The following is a 15,014-nucleotide window of genomic DNA, read 5'->3' as shown; positions in this document are numbered from 1 at the left end:
TGTTTGTCACAGCCTCATCTACCGTTGGCTCCCGTTTTATAGCCTCGGGTTTTACCATGGTGCAGTGGAGACATGCTGAAGTGACTCCTACATCAGTAACTATTTCCTAACCTCCTGACCTATGCATCCCACTAGCTACCTACAGCATCTCCTGGAGGCCCCAGAGCCACTTCAACAGGGTTCAGCCCCTGCCCCCAGACCTCCTGACCCCTGGCTCAGTTAATAGGACCATACCCTGAAGGCAGAGCCAGGCTGTGCCCCCGCGGCCTGGAGTGCTCAGTCACCAGGGCCTACAACTACGCTGTGCATCAGAACTCGTGTGTCCTCTCTATCCTTCCAGGGACAGTCAGTTCTCTTCCCTCCTACTCCCTCAGGTTCCCAGTCTCCTTGGTCTTTGTCTCCCCAGCCCACCCCCCTTACAGCTGGCAGAATGATCTTTGTAAAACACAGACTGTCCACATCACTCCCCCAATTAAAGTATTTCGGGATTTCCCCAAAACTTCCGGAATGAGGTTCAACCCCAAATGTAGCACATGCATGATTCTTCACCAGGCCTGTGAGTCCCCGACACGGAGTCAGCCCGAAACCACCCGCCAGGTCACAGCCGGCCTGGGGCTGTCCATCCAAACACCCCTTCCCCTCCTGCATCCACTCTGCCCTTCCTCCTGAGTCATGGAACCACAACCTCACTCAGGAGTCCACAAACCCCATGGCAAGACTTTTGCAAGCCTCTCACATTTACTACACGGCACCGGACAGAAAATGTGTGCAGCTCCCTGGTCTAGAATGATGAGTGGAAAAACCAGGGCGACCCAAGAATTCTATCTGGGTGCAAGAATTCACCAGTGTACACAGAGGGCCAGCTTCAAGAATAAAAGCCTTGTGAAAATACCACACTGGAAAAATTCATGTAAAGGCATACTCCATCTGACCAGAAAAACAATAAAAATATAGAAATCAAGAATGAGGAAGGGATGCTTTAAAAGCAGAAGTAGCGAACCATGGACCCAGGAGAATTTAGAGTTGAGTTTAAAAGATTGTCCTTTATTAACGTACTAAGAAAATAACCAAATGTCAAAAACATTACACTTTAAGGCAATTTGTTTTGATAAATGCTGGGAAGAATAAACACATTCACTTTCTTATCTCTTACAAGCAGTAAAGTTAACAGACGTCCTCTGGATAAAGCTCATGAGAATCTAAGGTTCGAGAGGTGTTTCACAGTAACCAACAGGCATAAGGGGGCAGCTCCAAGCTCTAGAGGGGAAGGACACAAAGGAACGCAAGTGGAAAAACACATTTTCCCCCCAAAATAGAATCCAAGATGGCAGAAGTAACCAGAAGGAAGGCCAAGTGCACCAGTTAGCATGAAACAGAGGGCAGGCCGACTCCCCTCTGGAAGGAAGAAACGACTCCCAGTCAAGAGCAATCCAGAAACCCAGCCACGTGCTGTTCACAGGGGACACAGCCCACAGACCAGGGCGCTGAAGATCACGGTAAGGGGGAACCAAACGCACACTCAAACGCACGGAGCAAAATCGGTAATAAGGAAAAATTCAGGACATTAGCCTTTTCATGGAAAAAGAGGGTTGGTTTCCCTCCATTTAAAAAATGCACAATTGACCATAACAGATGATAACTCTCTAGTGCTAAGAAACACAGACACAGAGCATGTTAACGATTAAAGAAATGAACAAAACCTTCACTGCACTAGGACAGAACGGTAACCCTCTTGGGCTCCTACCTTCACACAGAAACACACTTCACAAGTGTGGCAATCTGTGTGTGCACGTATTGCTACAGACCCCGCCCCGTCCCCACACCCAGACAGGACTTTCCAAGCCTACGCAACACTCATGGGCGGCAAGTGCTACCGACCTGGTACCCACCCTGCCTGTACTTCCTTATTACCAGAACCATGACTTCTTAAAAAAGGACTTTTTTTTTTTTTTTTAAGTATATTCCTACTCCTCCTTTATGGACAGGAGTCATCAGAGTTTAAGTCCATGAGATGTATGGGTTTTCAGAGAAGCTCCTTAAAGCAGACTCAACCAATGCCCCTTGCTTCATTCCTCCATCTTCGAGCCCAATACAGACGTGATGGCTGGATCTGTGCAGCTGTTCTGTAACCACAGGAAGAAGGCCAGGAAGACCAATGCACACTTGGCATCCTTATCCTGAGGGGGCCGATACCAACCACCACTGCTGCTAAAGTCCTCATGGCATGAAAATAAAAGTAACTCCTTTCCTTGTGTAAAGCCCATCCCACAGGGTTTGTTTCTTAGAGCCAAATGCAGTTCTCAACTCAAGTGCAGTAAGCAAAACGTGTAACCCAGAAAAAAAGCACTAATCAACTTGAAAATGATAAATTCTATGTGTCAATACTCCCTTAATACAGAGCAATGAAATTCCAAAGTGGTCAAAACAGTTTAGAAATTTTTAAAATTACGTTAGCTGCCTCCTGAGCCAGTGAAGCATCCAGTACTATTGTTATAAAACAGAAGATAATGGGGCCAAGTACATGACATGTCAAAATCCATGGAATGTCATTAAAGCTACGCTCAGAAGAAAGAATTAGAAGGTTTAAATGTTTTTTATTAACAAACAGGAAAGAATGAAAATAAATGAAGAAGAGTCAGAAAGAAAAGAAACCACAGGAGAGTAGGGATGTGATAATCAAAAAAGATAAAAAATAGAAGTTAATTAAATGGGAGCAGGAGGAAAGATGCAGCAAAGCCAGGTGGGCGACACTCTGGAGGTGGGGCGGGCCACACGGCAGTGCACCTGTAGCTAGCAGCATGGCCTGTCAGCTGGGACAGTTGCCAGCATTATTCTCATAATGATAATAGTTAATAATAAGGAGAGTGGGAGTAAACTTTCGGGGTGACAGACAGATTTACAGCATATGGTTTTTGAAGCCACGCTTATGTTGTATTTACAGTAAGTGCATACAGGTACCATTTATCTGATATTGACAGCACCATATGTGGAGCCATTCAGCAGCCAAGTCACTATATTTGGGAGGAGAAGCATTTCAGCTTAGCCTTAAAAATGGACAATTAAGATCCCAAAGGGCTGACAGAGACCAGGGGCACGTCAGGATGACAGCAAAGAGACCTCAAAATGAGGAAGCACAGTGACAGACACACCTCTGTCCTCTTTCTACTATCCCACTACAGAAGGTGGACTTCTGTTTCAGGCACAAGAGGAATACAGTCGAGATGAGAGCTTGAGTCCCTGTGTCTGCAGAACGGCAGCCTGGCACATATGGTCATGACAGGCAAAGGGGAGATTTCATTTCATGTACCTCTTACCCTTGTGTCTCAAGGGAGAAATTCTCTAAGCCTTTTTTCAAGAAAGAACACATCATAACGTATCATAAAGGAACATCCAATGTTGTTACCTTCTGAGACATTATCATGAAGAATATAGACAGGCTGCATTCGCTGCTGACGGCACTCACAGAAACAGACAGTGTTGGCTCCTGCCCGCAGGACAGGTGACCCAGAGGGAGGTGACGGAGTACCTGGGTGTGTGCCTGCGACTGTCCATTAACCCCTGGGGGCGACAGACGGACAGACGAGGAAAGCACCTGGGCAAGATAAGGCGCTGTCTGCAGGCACATGGACCCACAGTGGCACCTGTTTGCACGCAGGCTTCCCTTGAAGGATCGCAAGGCTAAACTAAAAACAATTTCCTTTTTCCTAATTCAAATCCCTATGAAAAAGTCTGCATCTACTCTGAGCTGAACGTCTACAGAAACAGCCATAAGCCTGATAAACACTCTAATGTTTTTATTAAAGGCCAGAAAATAAAAACTGAATAAGAGAAAGAGTTTGAGCCCCTGAAGATATGGGATGAGGAGCTGCAAGTGACCTGGGCCAGTCGTGGAAGTGACGCCAAGGCGGGGGCCAGGATGCCAGATGCATCATCACAAGAGCGTAGAGTGCTAAACCCAATCGTGTGTCAAGGCAAGAACAGGCCATGACCTCTATAAAATGATCTTTTAATCTGAACGGGCTGGGAGTTAACAAGGGAACAGCACCACGCTGTGAACCGAGAATATGCTCTGAAGTTGTCCTGCAAAAGATAAAGCAGACAGTCCTGGGACAGAACCCAGAAGCCTACAGAGCACACACCTGTCACTCAAACAAATGCCTTGGAGGTTCTTCCTGTGTGTTTACCTGACAGTGACTGGAAAAAAGTGTCTGGGGCACTTGGGTGGCTCAGTGGTTGAGCGTCTGCCTTTTTTTTTTTTTAATTTTTATTTATTTATGATAGTCACAGAGAGAGAGAGAGAGAGAGAGAGAGAGAGAGAGAGAGAGGCAGAGACACAGGCAGAGGGAGAAGCAGGCTCCATGCACCAGGAGCCCGACGTGGGATTCGAACCCGGGTCTCCAGGATCGCGCCCTGGGCCAAAGGCAGGCGCTAAACCGCTGAGCCACCCAGGGATCCCGAGCGTCTGCCTTTGACTCAGGGTGTGATCCTGGGGTCCTGGGATCAAGTCCCACATTGGGCTCTCCACAGGGAGCCTCCTTCTCCCTCTGCCTGTCTCTCTCATGAGTAAACAAAATCTTTAAGGAAAAAAAAAAAGGTATCTGAACTTGAAGACCAGTGTGCTTTCAGATACAGTGACTGAGCACAGGTTCCTCCATGGGAAAGCAGGACAGTGTGCCCAGGAACCCAGTCCCCAGGGTGCCCACTCCATGAAGGTCGCTCATGCAGAATGTAGCCGAAGCAGAGAAAGCCCGCCTGTTGGTCCAGCATCTTCAAGAGTGAGGCACTGGGAAGAGAACTGGCCCTCCCATAGGAACTGGAGGGGAAGCAGGAGAACAGATGACCAACCTCATCAACTGCCCATGTGCCCTCAGGCAGTCCCGGCCACCTATGTGAACACCATGAAGATGCATGAAGACTGTGGGGCTTCCTCCCCATCCTGCGGAGCCGACCTCTGGGGGCAGCTGTTAGCCCACACACAGGTCACCCCAAACCCCCACACCACCACAGGGGATGCCCTCCCAACTACAGCTACTTGATGTTTAGTCCTGACAACTTATTGTGAAAGTCCATGTAAAATGAGTGAAGGGGATTTCTGTGAAGAAGAAGAGACACATTAAAGGTCTAGAAACACCACTTCCAGTAAGAGCACAAGCTGTTGCCATACATCCCACCAGAACATCAAACCACGAAAGATGTTAGAACTACTTATTTCTTGGCTTAGGAAAATTAAACACACAAAAAAATTCACATTGTGCCAGTTGCCTCCAGAGACTCGTGTTGGGAGTCCTCACGGTGCTGCTGGATAATCCCAGATGCCTTTCCAGGGTTCACTCGGCCCTGTGATCTGAGAGACACAATCCAGTTCTGAATTATGACGTGGACACGGGTTTCCAGAGCACAAGCCACACACCCCACTCACCTGGCCCAGCAGCAGTCCATCCACGGCTCCTCTCTCCCCCTCCCTGACACAGAGAGCACTGAGAGCCTGGTACGTGCAGACTCCCTGGTACACCTGCCAGGTACCACCATCTTTTACATAAGCCGAGACCCACAGACCCGAGGTCGGCGTGCAGACTCAGCGCCCGACCAGGTGCAGCACCAAGAGCAGACAGGTGGCTGTCACACTCCACGTCGACCTTAGCTCTGCAGCATCCCCAAACCAGCACCAGGACAAGACCAGTTCCAAGGTCCCTGCAGCCCAAGACTGATGTGAACCCCTCAGTCACAAACACCAAATAAAAACTCCTAGTGTCTTATACAACAGCTATTTCTGACAAACTTGTCTAAGTGCCCCTGTGTATGTCTTCTAATTATTTTTAAAACCTGACTTTCCTTGAAGGGATATAAAACACTGCTCATCTGTCAATTTACATAAGTGTTCTCGAGATTCATGATAATCTCAGTACTGGCCCCACCTCTACAAACTTCGACTCAAGTCTACAATGAGCACCACATGATGCCTTCAGAGCACGAGGAATCAGGAGGGCTGGTCTTCCAGAATCCCAGTCTCTGGTGTGTGTTCTTTCCACCAAGCAACTCACTGACACCGGCCAACGTCCTACAGTTAAATCGATTCTGACACTGCCCACCTGGAGACAGCATCAGAATCCACAGGGGGAGGACTCGGTCCCCCAAGACTGTCCCCTCTCAGACACCAATCACAAGTCCTAGTGGTCATCTGTGCCTCTGACCCATGGCCCCTCCCTGGGCCTGTGAGTTGCTCACCGACCTTAGAGAGACATTTCCCTCACTAGAGTACTGGATGATCATGAAAGTGGTCACTCGGGAATATCCAGATGGAAGGGGCACAGAGGGCAGGTGTGGGGAGGGGGCGGAGCTTCTGTGACCAGGGCCAGGTGTTCCCCAAGCAGGGAGCTAACCGGTCCTTGTCAGGTCATGCTGAGGCTTCGCTGCATAGACAGAATGGATTACATAACTGATCACTGGCATCCCTAAACTGGGAATCCCAGACCTTGCTGACACAACTCGCTCCTCCCACTAACAGCCCCCACCCTTCAGTGCCTTCCAACTGTCATCTCATTGACACAAACCCGGGTGGCATTGAAAGATGTTTTTATTAAAATCGAGACATGTTTATCACTCTTATCACTAAGGAAATTACAGGGGTTTTAGAAGCCTCCGTGCCAGAAACCAGAGCCAAAGACCAAATAGGTATATTTCTTATTGTAAGTCACAATATCATAGGATCTATCAGCAATAAGAGGCACCTAGGTGGCTTGGTCACTTTAAGCATCTGACTCTTGATTTTGGCTCAGGTCTTGATCTTGAGGTTGTGGGATCGAGACCCATGTTGGGCTCCATGCTCAGCAGGAAGTCTGCTTCTCCTTCTCCCTCTGCACCTCCCCCTGTTTGCATGCGTACGCATGCGCACACTCTCTCTCTCTCTCAAATAAATAAATAAATCTTTACAAAAAAGTCTAACAGCAATAAAAGAAATGTATCCCCAAGGAGAAATAATACAAGGTATATGTTAGATGCCAGGTGAGTGGGCATTAGAGCAGGAGGGGAGTGAGGTTTTGGGTGCAGCCAAGGAAGGTTTAGAAAAGGCAGCTGGAAAAAAAAAAAAGAAAGAAAAAGAAAAGGCAGCTGAGCTCACAAATGGCCAACTGCCACACATTGAGCCCCAACTACACAAAGGAGCATGCTAGGCACTTCACACACATTCCACTCCATCCTCTCAACACAGGCACTGCCATTATCTGCAATTTTCACATGAAAGAAATTCGTACTTTAAGATGTTACGTAACTTGTCCAAACAGTAAAGCCTAGATTCAAACTCAGGTCGGCCTGAGTCAAAGGCAACACTCTCAAGCACTGGACTAACAGACACTTCCATGAGACACCCCAGCCCGGAGAGACAGCGGGCACAGGGTCACCGTGGGGCACACAGCACACTCTCGGGAGACAGGTCAACAGCAGTACACAATACAAAGTAGCCAGACAGGTGCCCACACGGAGCAGGCCACCACCATGGTCCCCTGCCAGCTTCCCCATTGCACTACAAGGTAGCCGTGACATCCATCCCCAGGGTCTCAAGACGTCTGAGGTTTCAAGGCTACATGTGACCTTTCTAGCCATACAGTAGAAAGGAGCAAAATTAGAACTCAGGCCCAGGCCTATGTGATTCCCATCTGTGTTCTGGGCTCCAGACATGGTAGTCCAGCTGACCCCTATGGCTGAAGAAGAAGGACAGCACCAGAGAGAAGTGAGAGTCTACAGGGAAGGACAGGAGGACCAGAGAGTGACCTCCATACGTAAACTGTATTCAGTGTCCCTCCGGCTGGCAAAAATCACCTAGTGGGAGCTGGGGTCTGCCCAGGGAGAGGCCCAAACAGGGTGGCGGACCTGCCACAAAATGAATTTCAGGAAAGTTATTATGTCCAAGAAACCGATCTGGAGTTTATTCCAATGGAACTAATCTGAAGAATCAAAACTGTAGACAAAAGATTCCCCCCATAACTGGGATTAGAGGCAGGTGATAAAAACATTACAAGGAAAAATCTGGCGATATCCGAAAACTGGATGGGTGGTGGAAACACATGATATATAATATGTGATATGTGATATTATATGATAATCACAGTCTCGCAAACTGTCTACCCATAGGAAGGGGAAAGACACAGAGAATAAGAAGGGTGAAGCCAGACATACTGAAATCTGGGGTCAGTGGGACATCGAAATGGCAGCAAAGCACTGAACGGGACAGCAGAGAGGAGAGAGCCCTCTCAAATCACAAATCCATGTCAGCAGGGACCACGCACGGGTCATCAGCTTCGCGGCGACGGGGACCAGGCCTGCCTCCTGCCCTGCCCCCATCACACCCCACGCCGACCAGGTGCTCCATAAATATTTTCTGGATGAAGTCTTATGACCCAATCTAAATGTATTCAGCTTATCCTCAAGGATATCATGACTCTGTCAAATACCTGGATGAATTTCACACCCACCCTCATTATTTTCTTTCTGAGGCCATGCAATCCTATTAAAGAAACAAATGAGGTCAATTTAATGGGAATTACTTTGAGTGAACCAACCCTCACCCTCCCAGAAGCAGCGATCACAAGCAACCGAGAAGGACGTGACACTTGTTATGGACAACATCCCATTCAATTACTTTAAAATGTTCTGGTTGAGGACGAGACAGCCTTCATTAGGATCATTCATTCAAGTTATGTCTCAGGTGCCCACACAAAGGTATGAGTTCCCAGAGAGCCTCCAGGAAGAAACAAAACAGCCCTAACACAGTGATCCGAGCAAATAGTTTCCTATATTCTGTGGAGTTTCAGAAAAGGGGTGCCTGGGGGCTCTGGTGGTTGAGTGTCTGACTCCTGGTTTTTGGCTCAGGTCATGATCTCAGGGTGGTGGGATCAAGCCTCATGTCGGTCTCCCTGCTCAGCAGGGAGCCTGCTTCTCCCTCTTCCTCTCCCTCTGCCCCTCCCCTCTGCTTGTGCACTGTCTCCCCCACACACACAAAAAAGAATAGTTACTATTTACCAAATAGCTTCTAGAGACAAATCATGTGCTAAAACCATCCTCATTTACTTGGACAGAGCTTATCGTAACTAGGAAGCACAACTAGATTAAGGGGAAAGATCGTGTCTCTTCCTTACTCTTCCCACTGCTGTCCTCAAATACAAGTAGAACAAAGGCATAAATGGACACGCTTTAGCTGAACCTAAGGAATACACTCCACAGTGGGCCGAGCTGGTACAAAGACCACGGGCTGTGTCCCTGAAGAACTGGTGACAGGAATTTCCGCAGGACATTCCAAGGTGATGCAAGCACTGGAGGAGCAGCTCTCAGACTCAGACAGAACTGGATGGTCCTGGGTCCCAGCCCTAGGCCTGCAAGTCTGGAGAAGCAGCTACATTAAGTCTGAACAAGGCCTCAGTCTCATCTTACAAGCCTGGGCGACTCCCCAAGATGTGTCACACCCCTTCCTGTCTCACTGTCTTCAAACGCTTGCAATCTCTGCCCCTGAAGACATGCCATGGTCCAACAATGTTGGACGTTCCTCTAGTCCAATACTGGCGTTCCTCCAATCTACCAAATGTGGGACAGGAGGGAGGTAGATCTGTGTATACCTTTGCCTAACTTCTAGCAGAGTGCAGGACTGGATCATAGAGGGGAAACAAAGGTCACAAAGCAGATGACAACCCCCCTCACTATGAGCCCCATGACCTTATCCTCTCCTGCCCCATTATGTCAATTTTGTAGGCTACAGAGTTAGCTTGGAAGGAAGCAGAAATTGAGAGACGATCGCACAAAGCTGCTCTGCGGTTCCTTGCCACTACTTAAGTCTTAGTCAAACATACATCTTTAAGGCAGGTCTGAGTCATCATTTGACAAAATAGTGCTCCTGGCTTGTTTTGCTTTCAGCTCTTTGACTGCTCGTTAACAATTAAACTCCCCAGTGGCTGCTGTCCAGGGAAGAGTGTGTGCAAAGGTCCAGTGGTAAAGGAAGCAAAGCAGAGCTGGGAAACACACTCAGAGCAGCTGGAACTCAGGTTACACAGTGGGGGAGTGGAAATACCTGAAAACAGACACACAGAACCAAGTCAGGAAAAGCCTTGTAAGGAGTGTTCACATCTCCCCACCCCCCCAGGGCAACAGGAGGCCCCAGAGACACTTGAAACGGGAAAGAAACCATCAGATGGGTGTTTTGGAAATCTCATTTCATGTACTGCATGGAGAATGGACCAACAAGCAGGAGAGGATGCAAGACGTACTGAAGAAGAGCAGTGAGGAGGAGCAGCGAGGAGGCCATCAGGACCACCCTGGTGGCTCAGGCTACAGTCCCAGCAGTGGACACACTCAGTACCCATTCAGTTGTAAAATCAGAAGGACTTGGCAATGGGCCACACAAGGGGTGTGGGGGGGGGCAGGGAGTCGAGGAGGACCCTGACATTCCTGGCACCGTCTGCTGCATGGCTGCCGGTATCACATGCCAGGAGGGACCCACACCAGGAGGGACTGAGGGCAACAGAATTCAGCCTGGAGCAGGTGACACCCACGGGACATCCAGGAGATGTCCAGAAGGCATCAGCTGATCTGGAGGCAGGAAAGCTTATTAGCAATAATAATGTACTCATTAATATACAGAGCACAAGGGAAATCAAGGGAAATGATAAAATTACTCAGGGAAAATGTCTAATTAGACCGACAGGTAAGGGCCTGAATCTGCACAAAGGTGACCACATCTCAATACCTTACTCTCACAGCTTACCAAGGGCTGCTCATCCTAAGCAGGGTAATAGGGGTACCTTGGAATGGAAGCCCCATACAGTTCATCCCCTTAAGAAAGTGACCTCCACAATCTGAATGTAACCGGTGGGTCAGGGGCCTGACAACCTGTTACCATTGGGTCATTGTCTGATGGCACCCAAGGGGATCAGTTCTAACACCATCAGCGCTCACCTGTGGACAAAGCTTCCTCCCGAACCTCATCCTCTCCAGGCTGGTGGATGTTCCAGGACGTTTTAGGAAGTGAGGAGATTTCCTCGGGTGACGCCAGCTTCACCATGTCCATGTGATTGCTCCTGAACTGGTAGCGTGGGATAAAGCAGGTCTTGCCTTGCTGGAAGATGTCCCTTATGATCTCTTCTGTCTCGATCTCATCGTGCATGCTCAGAAAGATGGAGATCCTCTTGGACTTTTGATACTGACTATGGGCAATCACCTGCATGGGAAATGACGGCAGTCACGTGGCTGCCCCCAGGTTATGCTCTTAAACACCAGTGGCTCCCCCCCTTCACTGTTGTCACACTTTCTCCCTGGTCTCTCAGCCTGCTGGGGCTTCTTGAATGATTCAAACACAAAACAACAGACAGCAGAGTGCCAGGGGGCCAGGCAGGGCTGCATCCTGAAGCCAGGGCTTGGTTCCAAACCCGGCATCTACCTCCTTGACCCCCTGCCATCTTGGTCTCACATACCTGCTCCAGCAGGTGGGAAAACCCATGAGAACCCCAGGCCTGCCCCCCAGCTGCTGCCCACCCCAGCCACCCTCATCTGTCGTCTCCCCTTCCTTTTCTGTTCTTCTGAGCTAAAAAGACAAAGATGCTGCAACTGGCTCATAACCAGGACTAGCAGAAAGAAACAGGTACAGAAAGTCAAGGTATCCCTCACAGGAAGGAGCGCATAGAAATTCAGTGGATAGAGGATGCAGGACAGGTGCCAAGGAGGTTAACTCCATCTCCCTGGGAACTCAGAACACTGGTAGGAGGCCTGACATAATGCAAAACAAAGAAAAATGCGACACTCAAATCCTGGGCAGACCAGGAGCTTCTGGCACCCAAGTATCTGCTGAGAAAGTAAAGGATCTGCCGTGTTCTCTTTAAAGAGAATATAAAACAACCAGAGCTGAACAAACAGCAACAGACATCGGTTAAAATTCAGCGTAAGGCTGTGCGCACACATTTATCTTTCTGGCTTCCTAAAATCTCATTTATGGGACAGTAATGAAGCACAAAAAAGGAAAACCATTAGAGCGCTGGGAACGAGAGACTTGAAGAATTTCTGCGAGACGGAGAGAAGACAGGGCTGTACTTCCAGACAAACTGCAGCACAGGCAGCCCTCGGCAGACGTGGCTGTAGCCCATTCCTCCCAATGTGCCTGCAAAGGGCAAGGAGATCCCCAGGAGCTGTCACACCTACATTCACAAACAGTCCCCACAATAAAGTTTCAGCAAACATTTCAGAAAGCCAAAACATAAAAGAGAAGGACTAAAGGGGTGAGAGAGATGATCCAGGAGGTAATGGAGATAATTCAGAGAACAGGGAATTTTGAAATTCTCATTATTTTTCTCAGACAAGTTCAAGAAGATAGTTGCATCAATAAAATAACAACAGACTGCTATGGAAAGAAAGCAATCAGAGAACTAAGAAGTAACACTTGAAAATTAAAATTAAGAATACCAAAATTTAAAAATTCAGGAAAAAGTCTTAAAATAGGAGAAATAAACAAAGAAATGGAGGAAGTAAAAAAAAAAAAAAATCTTACGAAATACAGAAAGGCAATACAGGATTTTCCCTACAGGATTTGACTTCCAGGAAAAGCAGAAAGGGACAAAGAAAAAAGAAATAACCAAATATAAAACAGATAAAAATAGCAGTCTTCAACCTGAATGGTGGTTATGGGTGCTGAGCAGAACAAGGAAAAATATTTTGAAACTTAAAATTCAAACTATCAATCAAATATGAGGGTAAAGATATGTTCTAAGGTATATAGTCTTAAAAAGTTTTCCCCTATAGACATTTCTAAAAAATAATAATAATAATTTTAAAAAACCCACAAAAATAATTACTTGAGAAAATACTCTAATTAAAGATGGAAAGAAAGAAATCTAACCTAGAAGACACTGGGTTTGGGATCCCTGGGTGGTGCAGCGGTTTGGCACCTGCCTTTGGCCCAGGGCGCGATCCTGGAGACCCGGGATTGAATCCCGCATCGGGCTCCCTGCGAGGAGCCTGCTTCTCCCTCTGCCTATGTCTCTGCCTCTCTCTCTCTCTCTCTCTCTGTGACTATCATGAATAAATAAATAAAATCTTTAAAAAAAAAAAAAAAAAGACACTGGGTTTGAGCAGCAGCCCCAGCTTAGAAGCAGGGTGGGAGGGAACCCAGGCAGTGGTTGTGCCCCGGGCTGGGGCAGAGGGAAAGGGGGGCTAGAGTGCTCTCAAGAAGAAAACGGGTTTAAGAGACAAAATGAAGAAGAATCTACTGAGAAGATAAAGTCTTGTTCTGCCAAAAAGGAAAAATAAAGGCAATCAGAAACTCCTTGAAAAATATAGAGGTAGGTGACAAATGCAGAATTCGAAATAAGAACAGATTAAATCACATTCAAAGTTCACTGTATAAAGTATGAATTGTGAAACACCGGGTTGTGAAACATTTCTTCGATGTATTTGCAGGAGGTAAATTGTACTTATTACTGAGGGTCATGGGTCTGTTTCTCAACTTTTCTCTCTCATGTGCCGCCAGCTCTGAGTTGCCAACGTGTTGTCACTGGTTCTGTCTATAATTCCGACCTGGAATTTATGAAATCTAATCTTCTATAGGTGGACAAACTGACTTCATCTTGGTTTTCCCTGGGCAATTCCAAAATCTGCTCTTTTTTTTTTTTTTTTTCCCTGTTTGTTTTTTTTTTCTGCTCTTCTATGGGCCTCCTGCCTATTGACATTAAATCGCCAGCTCTGAATTCTGAAATCACACAGGACTCCCCTCCTGTGTTCTCTGAGCTTTATCCAACCAGTTGGCAGGTCTTGCTGATTTTCACTGCACCGACTCCTACTTTCCAAAATGCTTTTCCTAAAAGATATATCAAAAACACGTGTAGGGGCGCCTGACTGGCTCAGTCAGTGAAGCATGCAACTCTTGATCTCGCGGTTGTGAATTCAAGCCGCACCTTGTGTGTAGAGATTACTTTTAAAAAAATCTGTAGGGGCACCTGGGTGGCTCAGTGGTTGAGCATCTACCTTGGACTCAGGTCATGATCCCCCCGGGGTCCTGAGTCCTGCATAGGGCTCCCTGCAGGGAGCCTCTCTCTTTCTCTCTCACGAGTAAATAAATTTTTTTTTAATCTGTAAAAAAACAAAAACAAAAACAAAACAAGGTGAAGCACTGAATGCATCCATCTACACACGTGTTTAAACCCTCACAGTAGGCCTACAAGGATGACGTGATCCTTTTAATGGATAAGGAATCAGACACTGGGAAAGATTAGGAGCCCGGGCCACCACCATACACCGCTAAAACGCAGATCTGTGTGGCTCCAAAGGGCCTGCTCACCGGTGTCCTTCCACCTCTCGCCAGGACACGGCTGCAGGGGCTCACCCACGCCATCCTGCCTCCACCTGACAAATCCCGTCTTCGACTACAAACTGCATCTCGAACATCTTCCACTGGTGGTTTCTGGAGCTTTGGTGTTCATCGTACACCTGGGCACTGCGATTCCTTATTCTCAAGCCCATTTCCTCCTGCAGACTCTACTTCAGAGCAACCGCCAAATCTGCTTCGTCCCTGCAACCCGCACACAGCCAGTGTGGACCGGGACGGGCGCTCCCAGGGCGGGAGAGAACCCGCCAGGATCCGAGCACCTGCGGGCCGGGCCAGGCTCCGGTACCGTCTACACCCCCGAGGCCCCCCGCCATGCCTCTGGCGGCTGCTCCAGGAACTCGGTGCAAATGCACACAGCAGCCCTGCACCCCTGCGTGGGGCGAGACGGAGGCTCTCCGGGCCGCTGGGACCCCTGGGGACCGTGCGCTTGGGAAGTGGGGGGACGACGGAGCAGGGAAAAGCGAGGAAGGGGTTCTGCGGGCTCAGCTCCCTGAAGCGCCTCCAGCGAACTCCGCAGGCTCCGCACCCAGGGCCCCGGCGCCCGGGGGAAGCCGCCGGACGGCTCGCCCCGCCCCGCCCCGCCCTCGGGCGTCCCACCCTCCCGGCCGCGCTCTCGGCTCGTGTCCCCGAGGCCGCTGGACTCTGGCAGCGCGTCCACACG

At 48.5% G+C, this 15,014-nt stretch overlaps 1 protein-coding gene across 5 annotated transcripts in view; it reads right to left on the bottom strand.

The window, feature by feature from the left end:
• MTHFS (methenyltetrahydrofolate synthetase) overlaps positions 1-15,014 on the bottom strand; it is a 36,176-nt gene that overhangs the window by 20,606 nt on the left and 556 nt on the right. For 2 of the 5 annotated variants that reach the window (XM_038533024.1, XM_038533027.1), the window contains exon 2: positions 10,939-11,200. In XM_038533024.1, coding sequence (XP_038388952.1) covers positions 10,939-11,200 — 262 coding nt within the window. Of the gene's footprint in view, positions 1-9,131; positions 10,055-10,938; positions 11,201-13,992; positions 14,045-14,305; positions 14,880-15,014 lie in introns of those variants that run through there. The other 3 variants (XR_005357126.1, XM_038533025.1, XM_038533026.1) reach the window with 3 other exon arrangements.

Source organism: Canis lupus, chromosome 3 (genome assembly GCF_011100685.1).
Source record: "Canis lupus familiaris isolate Mischka breed German Shepherd chromosome 3, alternate assembly UU_Cfam_GSD_1.0, whole genome shotgun sequence".
Classification (NCBI taxonomy): domain Eukaryota; kingdom Metazoa; phylum Chordata; class Mammalia; order Carnivora; family Canidae; genus Canis; species Canis lupus.
This window is presented reverse-complemented; position numbering and strand designations above follow the sequence as displayed.